General features: G+C 43.1%; 1 protein-coding gene across 6 annotated transcripts in view; it reads right to left on the reverse strand.

Annotated features, from left to right (window-relative positions):
* Positions 1–22293, reverse strand: part of PTPRO (protein tyrosine phosphatase receptor type O) — a 1018456-nt gene that overhangs the window by 338041 nt on the left and 658122 nt on the right. For all 6 annotated transcript variants that reach the window (XM_086920999.1, XM_086920983.1, XM_086921017.1 and 3 more), the window contains exons 8-9: positions 7766–7886; positions 3806–3999 (exon numbers count right to left, since the gene is read on the reverse strand). In XM_086920999.1, coding sequence (XP_086777125.1) covers positions 3806–3999; positions 7766–7886 — 315 coding nt within the window. The remainder of the gene's footprint in view (positions 1–3805; positions 4000–7765; positions 7887–22293) is intronic.

Here is a 22293-nt window from a genome sequence, read left to right on the forward strand (position 1 = left end):
CCCCTGGTTTAACACTGACTACTTTGTGTACCCTCAACCAGTGCAGTGACCGAAGGCAACATATACTTACTTGTCGGGAAACCAATCTAACAGATTCTCTTCTATATCGACATCATATTTAAAATGATCTTCAAATGAATCCAAGATGCCCAGGCACTATCTGTTCCCAAAGTAGCACCCTAAAGAACACCACAGACTTCATGTAGATTAGTTGCAACGTAAGCTATGAAACTTGTCTTACTGACTTAATTGAAAAAGGTTCCGCAATGAAGCGTGCAAAGTCTGAGCTTTGAACAGTAGTTGCTACATATAGAAGGAAGACTTCTCACCAGGTGGGAGGGAAGATATCAGAGTTTTAGGTTTAAATGTACTTAACGAGTATGATTTGCTACACCAAAAAAGTTCTTTAAATGGGGTGCTCGGCTGCACAATGAAATTTTAATCCAGTGGTATTTTTTAACAAACTGAGAGTCTCATTTAGACTTTGACGGACAGGGTAGTCAGACCTTAAGCATGTATTGTAATTGCATTTATAAAGCGCTTACTTCCCCTGATGAGGCGTCGAAGCGCTTTTTCGGTGAGCTACTCCGGAACCCAAGAAGGATTGGTGTTGAATTAGTATAGTGAAATATGAAAGTAATTTGAGTGGTGGATAGGTTAGTCAGTTATTTGGATTCAGAAGGATAGCGGAAGCATAGAAGAGGGAAAAAAGTTTGCATTTATATAGCGCTTGTTACCCCTGATGGGGTGCTGAAGAGCTTTTTCGGCGAGTAGCATGCTACTCCGGAACCCATAGAGGATTAGTGGTGAATTAGTATAGTGACATATGAAAATTGATAAGTGGACATGTTAGTCTGTCATTTTGATTGAAAAGGATAGTGGAGGGATAGAAGAGTGAAGTATTTAGATTTTTGGGGGGACGTCATAGCAGTAGTGGGAGGCTTGGGATGAGTGAAAAAGGATGTGGAGTTGAAGAGTCAGAGGGAAGAATTTAGAAAGGCTTGTTTTGGGAGATCAGTGTAGTAAAGGAAGTGTCAGAAGGTGCAATGAGGGGTAGAGTAGGGGATAGTCTAGAAAAGACTATTTTGGGGTTCATAGTAGTGGTATAGGGTTTGAATGCGAGAGTGGATGTAGAGGATATATTGATAGAGGTATAGGGTAAGAAATAGGGTAGTGCATTGGAAAGAGTAGTAGAAATAGGTTTGAGACGAGTCAGAGAGTTGAGACAGACGATATGTTCAGAGAGGTATAGGGTGAGAAGTAGAGTAGTGCATTAGATATGCTGAATTAGAAGAAAATAATAAATATATAGATCCATAAGTACATGGAAAGTTTATAGATGCATAAAGGAAGTAAGTAGATGTTGCTTAAAGATATTGATAGAGGTATAGGGTGAGAAATAGGGTAGTGCATTGAATATGCTTTTTTTGGGAGGAAAGTAATAAATACATTGATCCAAGTACATGGAAGGTATATAGATGCATAAATGAAGTAAGTATAAGTAGATTAAATATGCATTTTATAAACTCTGGTTTTCAGGTGTTGTACTTAAAAATGTATTTATTTATTCATTCACTTTTTTTAACATAGTTATTTGTCATGTTCATACAGAGCAATGCACATATATAGGTACCTATCTATAGTACAAATAAATGCTTATATACAGAGGGATATGCTGTATGTTTCTGTTTGCGTATAGTGCTTATGTGGGGAAGAGCCAATTCTTGAGTAGTTTTCTGAAGATAAGGTATTTATCAGTGGATCTTATGGGTGGTAAAGAGTTCCATATTTTGGCTGCTTGAACAGAGTAGGATGTGCCACTCATGGTTGTTTTCTTGTATCTTGGGATTTTGAGGCGAGGTGCCACTCTAGAGCAGAGGTTCCTATGATGAATGTGCTTGGTGATTTTATTCCTGATGAAGAGGGGTCTATTCCTTGCATCACTTTGTGGGTGATGCAAAGCAACTTGAACGTGGATCTTCTGGCAACCGGTAACCACTCCAGTCTTGAGCCACTACAATCCCCTGGTGTTTCCACTGATCACATTGGCAGTCCAGTGGCACTACTCAGGTGTTTCATATCATAAGGTCCTGATGAGACCCCCTCATTGCCCGTGGGGTCGAAACATCATCAACACATTCTACAAATGAACCACCTTCACAGACCTTTAGCATTGTACTAGAGGACTGATTGATTAGCTGAACATATCGTATTGTGGTGGTTTGTTGTACATAGAAACCTTCTTACCACTCATCCACACACCCTTCCCTTTATAAGGTTCTATTTCACTTGGTACACCGCGCACTTATATGTGTAAATTGTTTGTGAAAAATATCATCACTCAGTAAAATTGTCTGCTTTGATAACCACGTCAAGATTAGGACTCTGATTCTCCTTCTGACATTCAACGCCCACACATATATTTGCCATTGGACATCCTACCTATTATCTATCCAAATACATAGGCCTCATGAACCGTTGTTTTGTGCTACAACCTTACACACATTGCATCCACAATACACTAAACTACCTCTTGGCACTTTAACAGTTGGTTTTGTCATTCCAACAAATTTGGCACTCATTTTAGCAATAAAAGTGTGAGCAAAATTATCTGTAATTCGACCAGCAACAAAGTTAGAGTCAGCAGTTGAATGGTCAGTTTTCAGTCCACCTTACTGCCAGGTAAAACATGAGCTTTAGGGACAGTGAAACCTGCTAAATGAGCCCCACACCAAGGTATAGGACTCCCATGATGTGGAATTAATTTGTTTTTGTATTTTCAAAAACAAAATCCTGCTTTGGGATTATGTTTTTGAAAACACAAAAATATGTTAAAAGTTTTGTTAGATAGTTCAGTCACTTTGACTGTACCATCCGTCAAACATTTAATACATTGATAGGAACTGTTGTCAAGGAGATGTCTACTGAGCCAGCGGGTGAGGGCCCGTAGTATGGCAGGAGTAAAGCGCTCGTTCAGACCAACGGATTTACCTCTATCCACCAAAGTGTAAAACAGTCCCACGCAGTCTGGTACAAGGGTGCCTGCGTTGGCTCTAAGTTGCCAAACTTAACGCCATCGCAGGGGGAAACGCAAGGCTGCACCACATTCTTGTAAATATGGTGCAACCTTGCGTTTTGGAAGTGGTGGAGCGTGTATTTAAGCCAAGGAGGCTAACGACACGCTCCGCCACTTCCTTGTATATATCCCCCTACATATGGTGGAAAGCAGCACCATGGAATAATTTTGGTCAAGGTTCACTCACATACAACAATGGACATTAATGAATCGCTTATAATGATTATTTTATTTAGCATTTCTTCTGGTGTAGAATAACAATGGAATTTGAAGTTAGTTTGAATGTTTGTATACTGTAATAAAATGAACCTTTTATAAGACGATTGTTACGTGCTTTATCTAGAAAACGAAGTGAAATATTCTGAAAACATACACTGTTAATGATATATGGAAAGATAATGTATCATTTCTAACTTTAGAAACCAAAAATAGGATTCGTAATAACTTGAAATAAATAAAATAAAAATAGCATACATGACTATTTTTTTTCAATTATATTTCTACTCCTGAATCGTTTATCCCATATGGCAACTCAGTTAGTGGGTGCACTTTCCAAAAATGATGCTATCTTTGAAGAAGGTAATTGTTTTAAAATAGCTAAATGAACTCTTAAGAAAGATTTTTCAGCTATACGGGTATCTCAACATCATCTAAAGACCATTCTCAGCAGTGTTTAGGTCACTTTCAATATATGTTTACTGTTAGTGAGAGTATGTGCAGGTACTTTACCACTGACGCCGTTAAAGAGACAGTAGCTGCGATCTCATAGTAGGGTGTCCACTCCGACGTCATTGTCACCGGATTGAAGAAAAACATTTCCACCATGTACTTCCGGAATACCCCATAGGAGGGCCTGCTCCAGCTCAGAACCACAGCCGTGGGCCCCACGGGGTAAAGCACCAAATCTTTAATTCCTGTAGGATCTAAAATTAAACATACACATATTGTTGAACGCATTTGATGCATAGTATTGACAGTGTACCGCAACACTTGGTGGTTCTATATTTTTGGTGAAGCTTGTATCGGGTGATTTAGTGCTGCCTGTTTCTGAATTGTGGACAGATTTGGGTAACAGCAACATTATTTTGACTTAATCCTCCCTACACTCAACCGTTCAAAATGAGAGATCGCTGCTATGTTTGGACACAGATAATTACATTAAACATGCTGCCTTATTTTACATTAGTAAGGGGGTGGGGCTCTCCAAAACAGCCTCCGATAGGCGGGTCCCAGCTCACGGGGGAAATGGGCAGGGGAATAAATGGCACGTCCAGCTGTGCCTAAGGGGTGCTAAACTTATTACGTCCAGCCATTTACACTTGTTTGACATCTCACCAATGAGTTGAACCCAGAGGCATCTTAAGGATTTTGGGGGCCCTGGCCCAAATGTATTTGGGGGCCCCTGTTCAGAAAGTATGATTCAATTTCAGCTCTTTCATGCCCTCTTTTGCCAGGCCATTGACAGTGTACAGGCAGGCTCGTCAAAATTCTAAATGTGTTTGCATCTAAAATTCAGGGATAGGGATGTGTTTTCAATATTGTAATACAGTAGCAGTGCACTAAAATGACTGCAAATAATCTCTATGACCCACTCTCATTTTTCATATCTGAGGTCCTGTTTTGAGCTAAAAGAATAGTTTTTATTGATGTCGCAGTGGCGCAGCAGGAATCCGCAGAGGGGGCGGACGGCCCCGGGCAACACGAGATTTGGGGGCGGCAGCCTCCCCCCCGCTCTTACCTGCGGCATTACCAGCCTCCTCTTACACACAGCACGACCTTGGGGCGGCGGCCGCAGGTATCACCAGCACCCCCACACTCTTACTTACAACTTCAGGGCGGGCACCACAGGGACCGCCACAGGTGTCAACTAGAATAGCTACACCACTGGGATGTTGCATGAAAGATAAGCACAACATTTCTCTGCAAAATGTCTGTAGTAGACTCTCACACATCAATCATATAAAACAATAAATTAGAGCAAAGTGATAGTTAAAACAATCTGTTTAAGAATTATTAATTTCATCTAGGCAGACTCTCTGTGGAACAGAACTGGATCTACAAGACACCCCTGAAAGGCTGGGGCCCTGTGCCAGAGCCCTCTTTGCCCATGCTTTAAAACGTCTATGGTTGAACCTTTTGGGTATGATCCAGGCTTGGATTTGTTTTCCTGCACTTTTGACTTCAAGAGGATGTGGGTTTGCCGATCTCTTTTTACTTCTCTGACAGGCTCACTTCATAATGTGCTCTGTTAGTATTTACTTGTGTACACTTAGGTCTGTTAGTCATATGGACGTCTTGCCTCTTGACGGTACCATTATATGACGCTTTTATCAATGTATCTGTCTTCCTATAGGAAACTGTTCCTTTACTACTATGCTTTTGCGCCTTGTACATGATATATAAAAAGGCTAAATAAATAATAAACACAGAAGATGGTTACGCTCTCCCATTCCATTGAACGTTCAAGAGTGTGATCCTCACCACAAGCCCTGTCTACTTTTTGTTACAAAATGCTAATACCTCTGTTTTTCCGAGATTCATCGTTGGCAATTTAACCTGCAGCAACTCGGGCAATTGTAACACGAAAAGCCTCAAACTGGAAGGCGATCTGAGTCGCGAAACAGAGTCCAGTGAATGGATGGGAATTGAATGAACGTCTAGCGTCCTCCAGTTCAGGAGCTAAAAATACAATTATTCTCTGCAGCCCTCAAGTTGTATGAGACCCCACAGTGGTGCTATTGGCCGGAATGGTAGGAGTAGCAACATCTTTGTGAACCCTCGATGCCATCTCAGGAAGTGACCTCTCGTGACCTCTGACTACCAATCAAGGAAAATGTAAACACCTTTTTTTTTTAATAAAACAGAATCTGTGGGACTCTTGAGACTACAGCCTGGAAATGAACTGTCAGCAGGTAAACAGCTGAACAGCTGAACAGTCTTAATTTTAAAACAGCATGACTAGAGTGGGTTAAAACACAGAAGATGCTGAACAGTGAAAGGACATCAATATAGAGGTAGCTGTAATGTAGTTCCTGACCTTAGATGTGGAATTTGAGGCATGCTGACTTTGAAGAAAAGAGTGATCCCTGTCTGGGAGCATTTTAGCAGACCCCAGCTCTTTGTTTGCAGAGAAAGATGTTGTTGCTTTTGAGATCCTGGTGGTGTGGAAAATATTTTGCTTCACTCCTTATCACTTACAAAGATGGCTTAGCCCCATTCCCCCCTTCAGCGTACCTGGAGACCAATTCAAAGTAGAAAAGGGCAGATGTCCCACCATTATTAACAGGGACAGGCTTAATCTATGTGGGGAAATGACGCTTGGGGCCTGATTACGAGTTTGTCGGACAGGTTACTCCATCAGAAACATGAAGGATATCTCGCCAGCCATGTTACGAGTTGATATAATGGAACTCGTAATAGGGCGGACGAGATATCCGTCCCCTTCGTGATGAGTAACCCATTCCCAAGCTCATAATCAGGCCCTTCGTGTGCAGCAAGGAGCTGGCAGTAGGGTTGAATCTGTCCATGAGTCAAAAACAGAAATGAGCACAGAACTAGACAGAGTGTTATCAAGAGGTTGGGAACACCTTAGGCCATATTAAACATCACCAGGGCGAGAGGAAGGTCCTGCGTAGCAGTTCTACAGGGAAGACAAGGCTTCTGTATGTGGAAGTCCTTGGAGGAGATGCCAGCAGACCAGCTACAAATCCTGCCAAGTGCAGGAGCGCGGACACTTCACTCCAGCGCAGCGACTCGCCATCCGCTCCCCCCTAGCCTTCCCCCCTCACCCCACCAAGTTGGCCCCTAAAGTTTTTTGAAAGAGTTAGAAAGTTCAGTGTGGAGGGAGTATACCACCCACCACAGATACATTGGGAAGAGACCTATAGATGACGATGTCATGACAACACATGAAGCTGTGGACCGCGCCGACTCTGTCGGCGCTCCCTGCGACGACCACATACCAGTTGCTACACCACGAGGTCACTACCATGCCGAGAATAGCAGACCACTCGTCACTGACAGTCTTCCCTCTATTCAGGGGTGAACAGCTGAACCTATAGGAGATCATGAGGTAAACGCTATTAGATCACACGGTTGGGCATGTTTGATGTACACAAGACCGCCGAAGGGGGCAGAACACTGAGCGCTTTCTTTGGAACAATGTACCTATGGTCATGTATTACTGTACCGTATAATCACTGCTATGTTGGTTGTAAAATGCAAACAAAAACCCAATAAACAAATTTAAACAAAAAAAATGTGAGGATGGGACAAACACTAAAATGCTACAGGAAATTTAGATTTGAGGAGCATTTTGAGCTGGTGACAAGCGCTTAATGGCCTCTCCAGTGGAGGTTATCTTATTTTTTTCAGAGGGATGCATATAATATGCTGTCCAAAGACCATAATGGTGTTAGTGGATCTGGTAGGAATCCCTTGTAATATAAACTGGTAGATTGAGATTTCCACCTGTGGTATACAAATCAAGCCTAATTACGTTTTCACGTTAGGACAGTAATGAGATACTGTTGCCTCCTCCCTGCCATACCCGTCTTGTCAAGGAGAAACCAAATTATTAAATAAAAGGAAAAAAAGACTATGTCACATGCATTTGACATCGCCCACCTGGCCAAAACAATTACAACTGTGCACTATTTCAACAAAAGAGATGATGCGTAGAGAGCTTACCAATAGAAAATGTTAAAGGGTCTGACGGTGGACCAATCAAAGGGCCTTTCCGCAGATAAATCGTCACTTGATACTGTGCGCCCGGAATGAGGTTATCGATAATGTTGTTCGTCAAGTTGACCTGCGGGGGAGAAAAAGACATGAATGTACGGGCTCGCAGTTTTGGAATACTTCTGCTCGTTTGCTGTGTCTACCCACTGCTAAATGATACAACTGCTACTAATATTAATACTACTCATTTTAATAACAGTATTATTCTTATTTATTATAGTCTTTTCATCAAATCTCTGGGCCTTAACTACGTATTAATCACTTCAGCTGTGCCTATTTCATTGATTTCAAAAGGATGAAACACTGAAGAGCATATTTATAGGATTTTGGTGTAGGAAGGCCCAGCAAGGCAGCTTGCTGTTCTGTCCTGCTATGCCAAGGTGAAAGGGCAGGAATGCACCGTATTTAAGCAATACGGTGCATTCCTGTACTTTCCCTTTGAGCTGGTGCCATTTTGGCGGGAAACATCCTTTACAAAGAAACTTTTTCCACGCAGTACCTTTAGAACGCAGGAATTACAACGCAAGTCGTTACAACGACTTGCGCTGGAGGGCGCTGTAGGATAGGGAATAGTTTAATTTACTATCCAAAACCTTCCCTACTATCCACAGGGACTGGAGTTGTAATAGTAAATTAAACTATTCACTATCCAGCGCCCCCCAACGCAAGTCACGACTTGAGTTGTAAAACCTGCGTTGTAAAGGCATGCATGGAAAAAGCATGCGTTGTAACGACATACATCCGTTTTGGCAGCCTAGCGCCAACATAGGCGCCCTTGACTCGTTCGCAGGCAGGATTGTTCTTGTGCACGAAGGGGCACCTTCCTGCACAAAAACAATCCTAAGAGGCATTTTCCTCTTTCCATGTGTGCTGCAGAATGCAGTGCACATAGAAAGAGCAAAAACCGAGGAGAAAATAATATCTCCTCATTATGCCTCACCTCTCCAAATCCATGAGTGTTGTGTGGGGAAGACCACTGCAATGCCCATGGAACTCCTCCCGGAGGCAGAGTAAGGTGTCACAGTTATTTGCGCTGCCTCGCCTAACTCAAGATTTTTTTGGCCACTCACAGCCATTCAGGCTTGCCTTGCGTGGCTCCATAAATCTGAGTAAGAACGCTGCATCACGCATGCACCATTTTACCTGGTGAAACGGGATGCCGGGCTTCCATAAATAAGCCCCTCAGTGTAGGAAGCTGATCTTTGTAGTAGGTGAATTAAGCTACTACTGATCTATTTTATGGGCAACGACATAGCTTCGAGGGGGTGGGGCTGGCGTTTGAGGTGTTACACCCCCCCACCCCCCTCCAACAAATGTATTTTCTGATAAACACTTGAGCACAGGTGCTTTCACATTTGGTATTGTGAGATGACAGTCGGATTTCAGTAGGATTATTTTTTACATACACACAGATAAAAACGCACACACACACTCTAAGTTTTGAAAGTCCTCAATAATATTAGTTATTTAACCAAATATTGTGTTTCCTCTCTTTGTACTGCCACCATTCTGCATTCCTCTCCCTTTCCATTGCCCCTTAAGCCCCCTCATGCACCAAGCTTGTCATATAAAATATTTAAACATTACAAGACTGCCTGATTGTACGAAAATCTGAAGCCTACTCCCCTCCAGTCTTCCTATGCTTCTGTTTATGGGCATAGTGAGGGAACCTCCTAATAGATACTGTTGTCTATTATTTATTCGCAGACTGACACCACACTTCATGCCTCTACTCAATATGTGAATAATGGGTCCTCATCTGGAAAACATCCGCTGCAGTCTGCTAGCAGGAGCTAGATTGTATAACATGTGCAGCTGTATGGCAAATTTGCAGCAATCATTTGCAATATGACTAAAGTTCAAAGAGGACAGGGCTGTGTGCTCGAGGACATTATCCAACACGTGTGCTGGCTGCAATACAGTATTGTGGAGGTCAGCCTGATAAAAATTACAGGTGATTCTCTTGAGTACTAGAGGTTTGACCATGAACTAAGCCCAGGGTCATCTATGTGAAAAATGTATGTCATGTTTTGCCTTGTATGCAAAAGAAACAAGAGATACAAGCTACAAGAGATACAAGCTCAGTGTATTATACACACAGCTTCTAAAATTGCACAATGAACATTGGTTGCACATCACCTGCCAGCAGCACACATCTAGTTTCACAGTTTTCTTGATACATTTTCTGCTCGAACCAGACCTCCCAGGAGCAAACATTACTTTTGGATTTCATCAACTTAAACACACACACACACACACACACACACAAACACACACCCAACCACACACACACACACACACACACACATATATATATATATATATATATAAGATTGGCTATCCATGATTAGCATATTTGATTTACTGGTAAGTCCCTAGTAAAGTGCAAATGTGTGTGCCCAGGGCCTGTAAATCAAATGCTACTAGTGGGCCTGCAGCACTGGGTGTGTGACCCACATGAGTAGCCCTGTACACGTGCCTCAGGCCTGCCATTGCAGTGTCTGTGAGTGCAGTTTTCAACTTCCATGTCGACCTGGCAAGTGCAACCACTTGCCAGTCCCAAGCTTTTCCTTTTACTATATGTAACCCCTAAGGTAAGCCCTGAGTACCCCTATGGCAGGGTTCAGTGTTTATGAAAGGTAGGACATGTACTAGTGTGATTTACATGTCCTGATAGTGAAATATTGCCAATTTCGATTTTCACTACTGCAAGGACTAGCTCTCCCATAAATTATCATTGGAGATGAATGGGAACATGTTTACAAGTGTAACGTTCAATTAGGTAGAGATAGAGATGTGGAGTTTGGACTCTCTGAGCTGAGGATTTAAAAACACATCTTTTAGGAAAGTTGTTTTTTAAATTTGTGTGTTTGAAAATGCCACTTTTAGAAAGTCAACTGGTTTAGACTGACAGCTGTGTTGTTTGTACATTCAATCTAGACAGTCACACAAAGGGAGATAAGGTGTGCCCTGCATATCCTGATGGCCCTAGGCTAATAGGCCTTCCTGATCTAGAGTGGTGGGAGGAGTTGTCACTGACACCTGAATAGGCCTCTGCCTGGCCTCTTACAATGCAGTCCCCACCCCCCTGTTGCTTGTCTGGAGCCACAGCAGGGCAAGGCAGGATCTTGCGGACAACAAAGACTTTCCTTTGAAGTATGCCTACTTCAAAGGCCAAAAGGGGTAAAGGTTTTGGACCTGTGACCCACATGTTCAGAACACTTCTGGATTGAGGACCCTGCCGCGAAGAAGAACTGAAGAGCTTTCAGGAGGAGTACTGGCCCCTTGTTGTGTGTTGCATTGCTGGGTTGGCCTGAAGTTGCTGCTTCTGTGTGTGGGCAGTGAAAGAACTGGACTTGCTTTGTTGAATCCGGCATTTCCAAGGTTTTCCAAGGGCCTGTGTGTGCTTGCATCCTATTGGAAGTCTCAGGGCCATCAAAGACTTGCCTTGCAGCATCCCTGAACTCCACTGCTGGGAGTTCTGACCTGCCAAGTGGTGTCGTTCCTGCGCCTATTTTTCTGATGCAGCACCAATGTGCAGGAGAAGTATTCATGCACCGCCGCTGTGCAGCTGAACAGATCGATATAGTGCCTGTTCACAGCCTGAGGAACCTCTGCAGGCAGAGTTTAGCGCATCGTGTCTCAGAAATCCAAGACCACCGCACTGACTCTGACCCAGTTCCTGTTGTGCGGCTGAAAAAAAACAACACACCGTCTTGACCTCCAGCGCATCCGGATTCATCACATCGCACCTGTGGGCCAGGTTTTCTACTGCATCACCCACAGACGAGAACCATCTTCAGATTTTGACGCATTGCTTCTCCTTACAGTCTGGAACCGACACAACACTTCTCCTACATGCAGCAGAACTGACGCCTCACTTCCTTAAGCACTTAAGAACTGGTGCATTGCTGTGTTTTCCGATGCTTCCTTCCTCTGTGGCTGTTTTTCCTTGTGCATTTTGACGCATCCAAGGTACTTTCTGTAAAATCACAGCATACATGGAGTTCTATAGGCAGAAGTGACTAAACCTTTTAAAAGTGATATTTTGATGTATGTATGTTGTATTTGTGTCATTTTGGTCTTGTTTGGTTTAGATAAAGATTGGTTATTTTTCTAAACTGGTGTTTGTCCTTTTTTAGTGTTTTTCACTATGTTACTGTGTGTGTTTTGTACAAATAACTATACTACTTGCCGCTGAGATAAGCCTTACTGCTTGTGAGAAGCTACCAAGGGGTTGAGCAGGGGTTATCTTGGGTGTGTGACTCCTTTACCCTGATTAGAAAGAAGGGTCCCAACTTCGACAGGGTGAATACCACTGCCAACTAGAGACCCTCATTTCTAACACTGGTATAGTTGGATTGCAGTTGGAATTCTCGAAGAAGGATAACTTTCATGCTAACAGATTACTAACATCTAGGATACCATGACCTCCTTTGACTATCTGATGGATATTGGTCTCTGTTAGAAATTGAGTTACTGGTTGACGGAGGTGTGAGCCCTGGTCAAGCAGCAACCACTATCCTAGTCAGGGTGAGGCACAAGCAAATCCCAAATTAACCCATGCTCTACCCCCTGGAAGCTTTCCACAGAGCAGTCAGGCATAACTTAGAGGCGTTGTCTAAAGTATTGTGCAACACTCCAAACAGTAAAACAGTAAAACAGTGAAAGCACCCCACAAAAAGATCCCACACCAGATTAGAAAAACGAGCTTATTTAATACATAAAACAAGACAAAAACGACAAAAATCCAACTAGTAAAACAGGAGTTAATAATTCTTAAAAAATAAACTGTAAAATAAGCACCCAAAAGCACCAACTGGGATTATCTGTTCGTGCTGACTGGGTCAAAGTCAAAAGTCTAGTCTGACCATAATGAAGCGCAGGCTGAATACAGTCCCAGATTATTCCTGTTGAATTTTTACCTTCTCAAGTTCTGTGCCACGAGTTCTGTTCACATTGGAGAGGGCTGCAAGGAGCAAGAAGAGCATCACCCTGGGCTCAAGATGGAGTTACTGGTCAAGCTCTTCTCACTCAGGCAAGAGGGCAGCAGGCAACAGGTCAGCCCAGCACGGAAGCAGTGCCATGTAGAGCAGCAATTCAGCAGTCCTTGTAGCGGCAAAGCAGGTCCTTCTTTCATACACAGTTGTGCCTTTGAAGTATGGAGAGCTTCTAGAGGCATGCCATTCAAAAATGTATAGATCCTGTGCCCTTCTAGCCCCGGTTCCAGACTAACTACAGGGGGTATGCAGCCCTTTGTGTGGAGGATGGACACAGCCTATTTAGGTGCAAGTGAGGCTGGGCCCAGCTCCTCCTGTTGGTGATGGCCCATACAGTCAGACCTAAGCTCCCAATGTGTGTGGCTGTCTAGGAGAAATACACAAAGCCCAACTGCCAGCAACATCAGAGGCACCAAAAGGCTAAGACAAGAAAATGCCAACTTTCTAAAAGTACTAACAACAATAGAGGTAAAGCCCAAAGGACCGGTACCAGGTAGGGCTATTCAAAATTCAAAATACAACACTGTACTAGCCTACACTCCTACTATTTATGCAGTTATGGGCAGACTATTCTTTTATCTGTCTGAATAGAATTTTTATTAAGTAGTGTTAGACCTGGCATCTTTGGCGTGGTTACCCCTATCTTTTTGCCCCTACCTCCTGTATTTTTGATGCTGTGCTGGATTTCGTTTTTGCTGGTTTAGATGCTTTGGACGCTCTGCCACTGCTGATCAGTGTCAGAGTGTAAGTGCTCCCGGTGTAAATTGTTATTATGATTGGATAAACATGATTGGCATATTTGTATCACCACAAAGTCCCTAGTAAAGTGCACTGGGTGTGCCAGGGCTGGTGATGACAAATGCTACTAGTGGGCCTGCAGCACGGATTGTGCCCCCCACACGAGTAGCCCTAAAATGGTATCTCAGGCCTGCCCCCGCAGTGCCTGTGTGCAGTCTGTGAGCTGCCATGTCCTCCTGGTCAGTGTCCCCACTGGCCAAGCCTAACCCTTCCCTTTCTGTACACATTAGTCACCCCTATGAAAGGCCCAAAGTACCTTCTTGGGTAGGGTGCAGTATATATAAAAGGTAGAGCATGTACTTGTGCAGGTGGCATGCTCTGGCAGTGAATTACAGCCATTTTTGTTTTTCACTACTGCAAGGCTATCTCGCTCCATAGGCTATCATAGGGGATGCTGGTTACAGTGGCTACCAGCATATCTTCCCATAGGAGCGAGATAGGACATAAGAGACTCGTATCCCTGAACTCAGAATTTAATAACACATCTTTTAGGAAAGGTTGTTTTTAAATCCTGTGTTTGAGAACAGCACTTTTAGAAAGTTGCTGTTCTCTTGTCTGACCTTTCTGTGTGCCTTGGCCTGTTTGTGGATTGACTGTCTGGTTTGGGAGTGACAGGGGCTGGGGATTCTCCAGGAAGCTGGCTGAGTCAGCCCTAGGCTGAATGACGGCATTTGCAACTTGAGTGGTGGGAGGAGATTGCACCTGGGCTGGAATAGTGCTGTGCCTGCATTCCACAATGCTGGCTCCACCTCCTGCTGGGCAGCTGACGACCCTGCCCCTCACTCTGAAAGGAAGGGGGAGAAGCCAGAAAAACAAAGTGCTCAAGGAACACCCAGAACTGGTTCGAACCGGGCTCAGGGCCCACTTGCACAAAGAGAACAAAGACTTTTAGGGGTATAAGTACAGGACCCCTGACTATGGAAAATTAGACATCCTGGAACCAAGAAGGAACCTCTGCCAAGGAGAAAGCTGAATCTGAAGAAGGAAGACTGTTCGGCTGTTGCTCTGCTGGACTGACCTGCTGTCGCTTTGCTGCCAAGGAGAGGGAAAGGACTTAGCTGTTGTGCTGTGTTCCCTGTCTTGAAGGAATCTCCAAGGGCCTGAGAAGAGCTGGCTCCCTGTTTTCCGAAGTCCCAGGAACAAAAGAACTTCACCCCCAGCTTCCCTGAACTCTGCTGAGAGAGTTCTGTCCTTCCTAGAGTGCTTGGGCCAGTCGTGGTGCCTCTGGAAGTCGTACATGCGCTGGGAAGCTGGAAACTAAGTTGAGAGACCGCTTGCTTGCGGACCGCATCACGTCGCTGCGAACATCGTCTGTGAGAGAGAGAGGATCACCGCTGGATCGCGCATCGTCGCCCCGGAGATCGTCGCAGCCCCTACGAGATCATCGCATTGTACCTTTGCGAGAACAAACTTCCTATGGAACCTATGCACCAGAATCCCTACAAGTGGCCTTCCTCCCCATTCAGACCGGATTTGTCGCAACACGCCCGCTGCTGCAGCGGGGTTGTCACCAATGCCTCCCCAAGGTCTCAGGAGCAACGCATCGCTTGTTTTCCACTGCACCAGCTTCTGCTTTTGGAAGTTTGTCGCACTTAAGGGTACTGTTGGCTAAACATGACGCAACTGTGAACTTTTCACGCAACTGTGGATTATTTGATCGCAACCTAACGATCTCTTTCGCAACCATATTCTTGAACTGTGTATGTTGGATTTTTGTCGTTTTGGTCTTGTGTAGTTTAGATTAAATACCTTTATTTTCCTAAACTGTTGTGAAGTCAGTTTGTGGTGTTTTCACTGTGTTACTGTGAGTGTTGGTACAAATACTTTATGCATTGCCTTCTGATTAGCTCTGACTGCTCGTGCCAAGCTACCTAAGAAGGTGAGCAGGGGTTATCTCAGAGGGTTTCCTCCTTACCCTGACATGAAGCAAGAATCCCTATTTGGACATTGGTACCTACCTCTGCCAACTAGAGACCCCCAGTTCTAACAAGTAGTCTCTAAACTGCTGAAAAACAATTTTTTCAAAAGACTGAAAAAGAAACACATATTTCTCAAATTGACACAGAAATCAGCACATATAAATGACACAATTCACAGTCAAAAACAATTTGAACATATGTCAAAATAAGAATTATTTGCAACAAATTAGAACAAGCGACAAGATCACTGAATGAATACAAACATGAAACAAATACAAAAAACATTGAAAGCTTGCATCATCTAGGAAAAACACAAAAGTATTTGTGAAAAGTGTCCAATTTTATGGACTAAACTTGTTATTTCAGCAAGAATATTACAAAAGTGTTAGAAATAATAAATTAATCTTTAATACATTCAACACTAAATGCATTTAGATTTAACTAAATGCCTCTCGAAATGGCAACACATTTCAAGACCCAGGCTGGATAGTACTGGGACTCTCGTCAGGGCTTCAAACAAATGATCGGGATATTCTAAAACAACAAACAATGAAAAACGTGATGCAACAACAGCATCAACCCCAAACTACCTTTCTTTCATATCTATCACTGATTTAATGTGTACCTGATTCTTGGAGTAGGAGCAGCCGCACCAGTTCGTTGATTTTATATGTCAGTGGACTCCTTCTACTGTAGCTTTAAAGCACCACATGCACACTTTTAAATGTGTGTAATTCTGTGAACGAAGATCATTCATAAAATGTAAACAACTACTTTATTCTCTACTTGCCTTTAACCCTTTAAATGCCGGTAAAAAGAAGTTGTTTTAATGTACCTTGAACTTTCTGAAAGTTATATTTGTAATTTAAAATCTGACTTCACTATAAGTTAGGATTTAAAAGTAGGATTCCAGAGACACCAAATATGAACCAATCATCTCTTCCCAGTTTTTCACTACGAGGACATGTAAAACTTAAACGTACATAACCAACTTATTAAAGACACTGCACCCTGCTCTAGGGGCTATCCAGGGCCTACCTTAGGGGTGGCATGTATGTAATTCAAACATTTGCAATGCAATCGGTCTCGCCTTTGGGACCTTATATGTATTTAGCTATGTAGCACATTAGCCTGGGTGCTGAAACATCTACTGTTCTTTAACATGGAGGGAAAATAAGCACCAAACTGCGAGACATGCCAGGTATGAGAACACATGGCGAGAAATATTGCCTTTCAGCTAGAAATGGTATAGTCCAAAGCTATGTCTTTATTATAATATCAGGGCCTTGGGTGGTCATATCACTGAAAATATAAGATTTGAATTTTTTTCTATTGTCTACAGGTGCTCGTGGAAGACAATTTCTATGGACTGGAATCTAGACAATGCTAAAGTTATTCTGGTATTTTACTGTTCTCTGCTGGAAGTTTTCTATCAATAAAGTTAAAAAGAGGCATTTCACTAGAAAAATAAAAAAAATAAAGTCCTGCAGCACAAAGCAATTCTGGTATTTTACTGACCTCTACTGGTTGTTTTCTATCAAGACAAAACGAGGCAGTTGAACAGAAAAAAAAGTCCCTAAGCTGAAGCAAACAAGTCCTAGGGCTGATCTCCAGAGCCCACAAAGTACTTACACAAAGTACTTTATGTATACACTAAAGTATATAGAATAGGTCTTGAATGCTCTACCTTACAAAGGAACGGTTGGGCCAGACAAGAGGCTTATTTTGCCACGTCGACATGGCTGGTTAAAACTGCACACACAGGCTCTGCAATGTGAGGCCTTAGGCATGTTTAAAGGGCTACTTAAGTAGGTGGCAAAATCAGTGCTGCAGGCCCACAAGTCACCCCCCATATCAAGTGGCATTCTGAACAGAATGCACATCCTCAGCCCCTGTCACTCCAAAGCCAGACAGTCAGTACACAACCCTAACAGGGGAGGCACTCTGGATGGCTAAGCAAGAAAATACACACTTTCTAAAAGTGGTATTGTCAAAACCGAAATGTAAAATCATTGTTATTAAAAGATGCACCTTTAGATTCTGAGTTCGGGCATGCTAAATTCCCTTTTCCTACCTTGTTCCAATGGGCAGTTATACTTTTAAGATGTTATAAGTAAACTGTTTATTCTATCCTAAGGGACAGATAGCCTTTCGATTGTGAAAAACAAAATTGACAGTATTTTACTATTAGGACATGCCACACACATCAGGGAATATCAAACCTTTCACATACTCTGCACCCTGCCCCAGGGGTACCTTGTGCCTACCTTAGGGTTGCCTCACATGTAAGAGAAGGGAAGGTTAGGGCCTGGCGAGTGGCTGCACTTGCCAGGTCAACATGGCATCACTAGACTGCACAAAGACACTGCAATGGCAGGCCTGAGACCCTTTTGCAAGGCTGCTTGTGTGGGTGGCACAATAAGTGCTGCAAGCCCACTAGCGGTGCAGCAAACAAATGATGGGCAGAATGCTGACAATGCAAACATTCTCCCCCAGTCAAAAGATCTGAGTTAAATCTATAGTTCTTTTTCCTACTACGCCACCCCAGTTTGGAACGAGCCATATGCAAATCAGTCTTGATCCTGTGCCTCATGGGAACAGTCCAGACCAAACTGCCAGGCCAGGTCCTCCCTGGAATGGAAACAAGCATCCTGGGACCGGTTTCAGGGTATGTCACCCTTCTTCAGCAAGGCTAGCTTGAATCCAGTGGCACAGTGAGCAAGGGACCCACGTCTGGGCATACCCATCCCACTTAAGGCGAAAAGTGTTGCAGCAAACAAATTATGGACAGAATGCTGGCAAGGCAAACATTCTCCCCCAGTCAAAAGATCTGGGTTGAATCCATCATTCTCTTACCCACTATGCCACCCCAGTTTGGAACCAGCCATATGCAAATCAGCCTTGACCCTGTGCCTCATGGGAACAGTCCAGACCGAACTGCCAGGCCAGGTCCTCCCTGGACCGGAAACAAGCATTCTGGGACCGCTTTCAGGGTATGTCACCTTTCTTTAGCCAGGCTAGCTTGAATCCAGCGGCACAGTGAGCAAGGGACCCAGGTCTGGGCATACCCATCCCACTTAGGGCGAAAAGTGTTGCAGCAAACAAATGATGGACGGAATTCTGACAATGCAAACATTCTACCCCATTCAAAAGATCTGGGTTGAATCCATCGTTTTTTGCCCACTACGCCACCCCAGTTTGGAACCAGCCATATGCAAATCAGTCTTGACCCTGTGACTCATGGGAACAGTCCAGACTGAACAGCCAGGCCAGGTCCTCCCTGGACCGGAAACAAGCATCCTGGGACCGCTGTCAGGATATGTCACCCTTCTTCAGCCAGGCTAGCTTGAATCCAGTGGCACAGTGAGCAAAGGACCCACGTCTGGGCATACCCATCCCACTTATGGTGAAAAGTGTTGTAGCAAAAAAATGAGGGACAGAATGCTGACAATGCAAACATTCTCCCCCAGTGAAAAGATCTGGGTTGAATCCATCGTTCTTTTGCCCACTACATCACCCCAGTTTGGAACCAGCCATATGCAAATCAGTCTTGACCCTGTGCCTTATGAGAAGAGTCCTGACCGAACTGCCAGGCCAGGTCCTCCCTGGACCGGAAACAAGCATCCTTGAACCGGTTTCAGTGTATGTCACCCTTCTTCAGCCAGGCTAACTTGAATCCAGTGGTAGAGTGAGAAAGGGACCCACGCCTGGGCATACCCATCTCACTTAGGGTGAAAAGTGTTGCAGCAAAGAAATGATGGAAGGAATGTTGGCAATGCAAACATTCTCCACCAGTCAAAAGATCTGGGTTGAATCCATTGTTCTTTTGCCCACTCCGCCACCCCAGTTTGGACCCAGCCATGTGCAAAACAGTCTTGACCCTGTGCCTCAGGGGAACAATCCAGACCGAATTGCCAGGGCAGGTCCTCCCTGAACCGGAAACAAGCATCCTGGGACTGGCTTCAAGGTATGTCACCCTTCTTCAGCCAGGCTAGCTTGAATCCAGTGGCACAGTGAGCAAGGGACCCATGTCTGGGCATACCCATCCCACTTAGGGCGAAAAGTGTTGCTGCAAACAAATGATGGACGAAAGCATTTGATTTACAGGCCCTAGGCACACTGAAAACTACACTGTTCTGATTTGTACCTTCTTTGTTGATTATGGCGGTCTTAGCGCAGAGATACCCTGATGGGGTGATTCGGGCGCTTTTTAAGTAAAGAAAACAAAATAAAAATACTAGGAACTTAACATTAAATCAAATAAGCCAACTATGGAAACACTAATCCATGACAACAATTTACATAAGGAGCAATTGCACTCTGGCACTGAATAGCAGTGGCAAAGTCTCCAAAGAATCTAGAGCAGCAAAAACAAAGTCCAGCACACAGTAAAAACACAGAAGGCAAAGGCAAAAATAGAGGGGAAACCCACAACAAGGATGTCAGGTCTAACATAAACTGAGACCATTCTGGTTACTCTTGACCTTCTAGATAAATCTCACCTCTTTGTAGGACCTTCTTTCCAATATGGGCATTAGGAGGTAATCCATTAGGAAGATATGTTTCCTTTGGCCGAATGAGTGTACTGGATTCATGGCTAGTTTAGCAGAGCTTGTGCAATGTGAGCCAAACAAGACATCTTTTTCTTGTCTTACTTATCTAGGGCATGTGTTAAGAATGTTTAGCTGTTTTCTGAAACATATTTTTGTCTGCTAATAGTTCTGAACTTTAAACTGCTTATAATCAGTCTGTTTATGTTTCCTCTCATTTTATCTTGCTCCACTCAAATGAATGGTCCTTTGAATTTATAGCGAATCCTCACTGTTTTAGGAGCGTGTTTAAGATGTAGAGATATTAAAGTGCTGTTTCTCTTCACCATTGCAATGTGTAAAATTAATACTGTGCTTCATTGAGCTCTTTCAGTGCTACCCCCATTTTTATATGATGTCATCCCTTGTTTTTGCTTGAACACTGAGGGGCCGCACAGCAGATGAATGTATAGGTGTGCCACAGGCGTACCAATGCATCCGCTCCTTAAATAACCTACAACCTGGTATAATGCTTAAAAGGCACCACAAAATTGGATCTGTCAAATACTTGAGATTTTTGTCAAGTCTCTGCTGTAGTTACCCTTCATTTCGTCTAGTGATTTCACACTTAAAGATAAAAATGATTGACGTACTGAAGAGAGGACATTTATATCAAACTACACCTCTATTATCAGTAATAGCTTTGTTGCAACATAAGTTCCGTTAACAACGCTAACCTAAAACATTTACTTCACAATGTGAGAAGAACTCTCGCTCAGTGACACTTTAATATTGATCAATGCAAACAACATGAAGTTGATTTGTTCGGTTTGACTGAAACCTGGTGAAAGGGCCGGGTCCATAAGTTCTAGATCTGTTCTAGACTCACAATATGATGGTTCATTTTAACAGCATGAAAGCATTGAGAGGAGAAAGATTGTTATTGTAACCAAATCAACCCAACAGGAGATTCTGTAGACACATAATAACCATAGACAACTACATAAGGTATTTGATTTACTACAAAGCCAGGAATAACTGAACATAAAGACAGCTAAAGATGTGAGAGTAAAAATAAATTGAAATCAGCATAAAGCCAAATCTGCGCACCCAGCGTAATCTATGTAGCATAAACAGAAGAATTAGTTCAAGAAATAGAATGCAGAGGATCAAAGAGCACAAGTATAAATGTCCCTGCATCGAGGGTTGATGAAAATAAAGCATTCGTCTATCCCCTACTCTAACCTTAATGTAGCATCCCTACCGTAGCATTCTGAGAAGAGGAATGAAGTAAAAGGTGTCAGCACGTGGAGTCTTCCTAAGAAGTCTCTCCACATCAATGGGACAAGTAGCATGAAGTTACAGAGCTCGTTCCAAAAAGCTCTCTCTCCAAAGGCAGAGAAGGAAGATATGGGGCACTTTTACTACTTGCGTCGTATTATTACGGGTACATTTCCCAAGAGGCCCTGTGACGAATCTCGCCATCCGCTCATTACAAGATCTCATAGGTAGGTTTCCACTGGACACCTATGTTCCTGAACTGCAACTGTTGACTTTGATTCCCAGGCCTTCTCTGGTGTGAAACGCAACAATTTTTCTTATTGGCTTAAGCTCACTATGTATCCCCTTCTCTCCTCGCCTGACCATGAAACTAATGACATTATTCTAGCTAACAAGGATACTTCTTCCACCTGCAACACAAACATGAGAAAGAACAAATCCACTGCGCACATGTAATTCAAGCTGTTAAATACAAAACAAGAGCTTCCAGGGAAAATGCATTTCAGGCCCACAAATTCAGCCAACATAATAAAATTGCAAATTTGCCTTACAAGGTTGCATAGAAAATAAGGCAGACTCAATTAATATTACTACCTACATGGAAAATAGCACGTTAATAAACACATTTAATAAGTGAATGATTGTCAATAGCACAACACAAATTCTTCATGTTAGAGTTTCTTCCACTCACATTTACTTTCTTTGTTAATTTCTACATGTTACATTCAAATGGCCTAAAATACAAGTCATGTTCAAATACTAACACTTTTTATTATGACAAAGGATTATGTGTGGATGCGGACTATACATGTGATTATAATGCATCCCCCAAAATAATATGTGTTTTCTGATACACCACTGGCTATCTGAAAATAGTAGTCGTTCATTGATAAATTATTTTTTACAAACTTTAAAATGTATCAATGCGATCCACCCTGTAACCTTAAGTA

Source organism: Lissotriton vulgaris, chromosome 1_1 (assembly GCF_964263255.1).
Source record: "Lissotriton vulgaris chromosome 1_1, aLisVul1.2, whole genome shotgun sequence".
Taxonomy (NCBI): Eukaryota; Metazoa; Chordata; class Amphibia; order Caudata; family Salamandridae; genus Lissotriton; species Lissotriton vulgaris.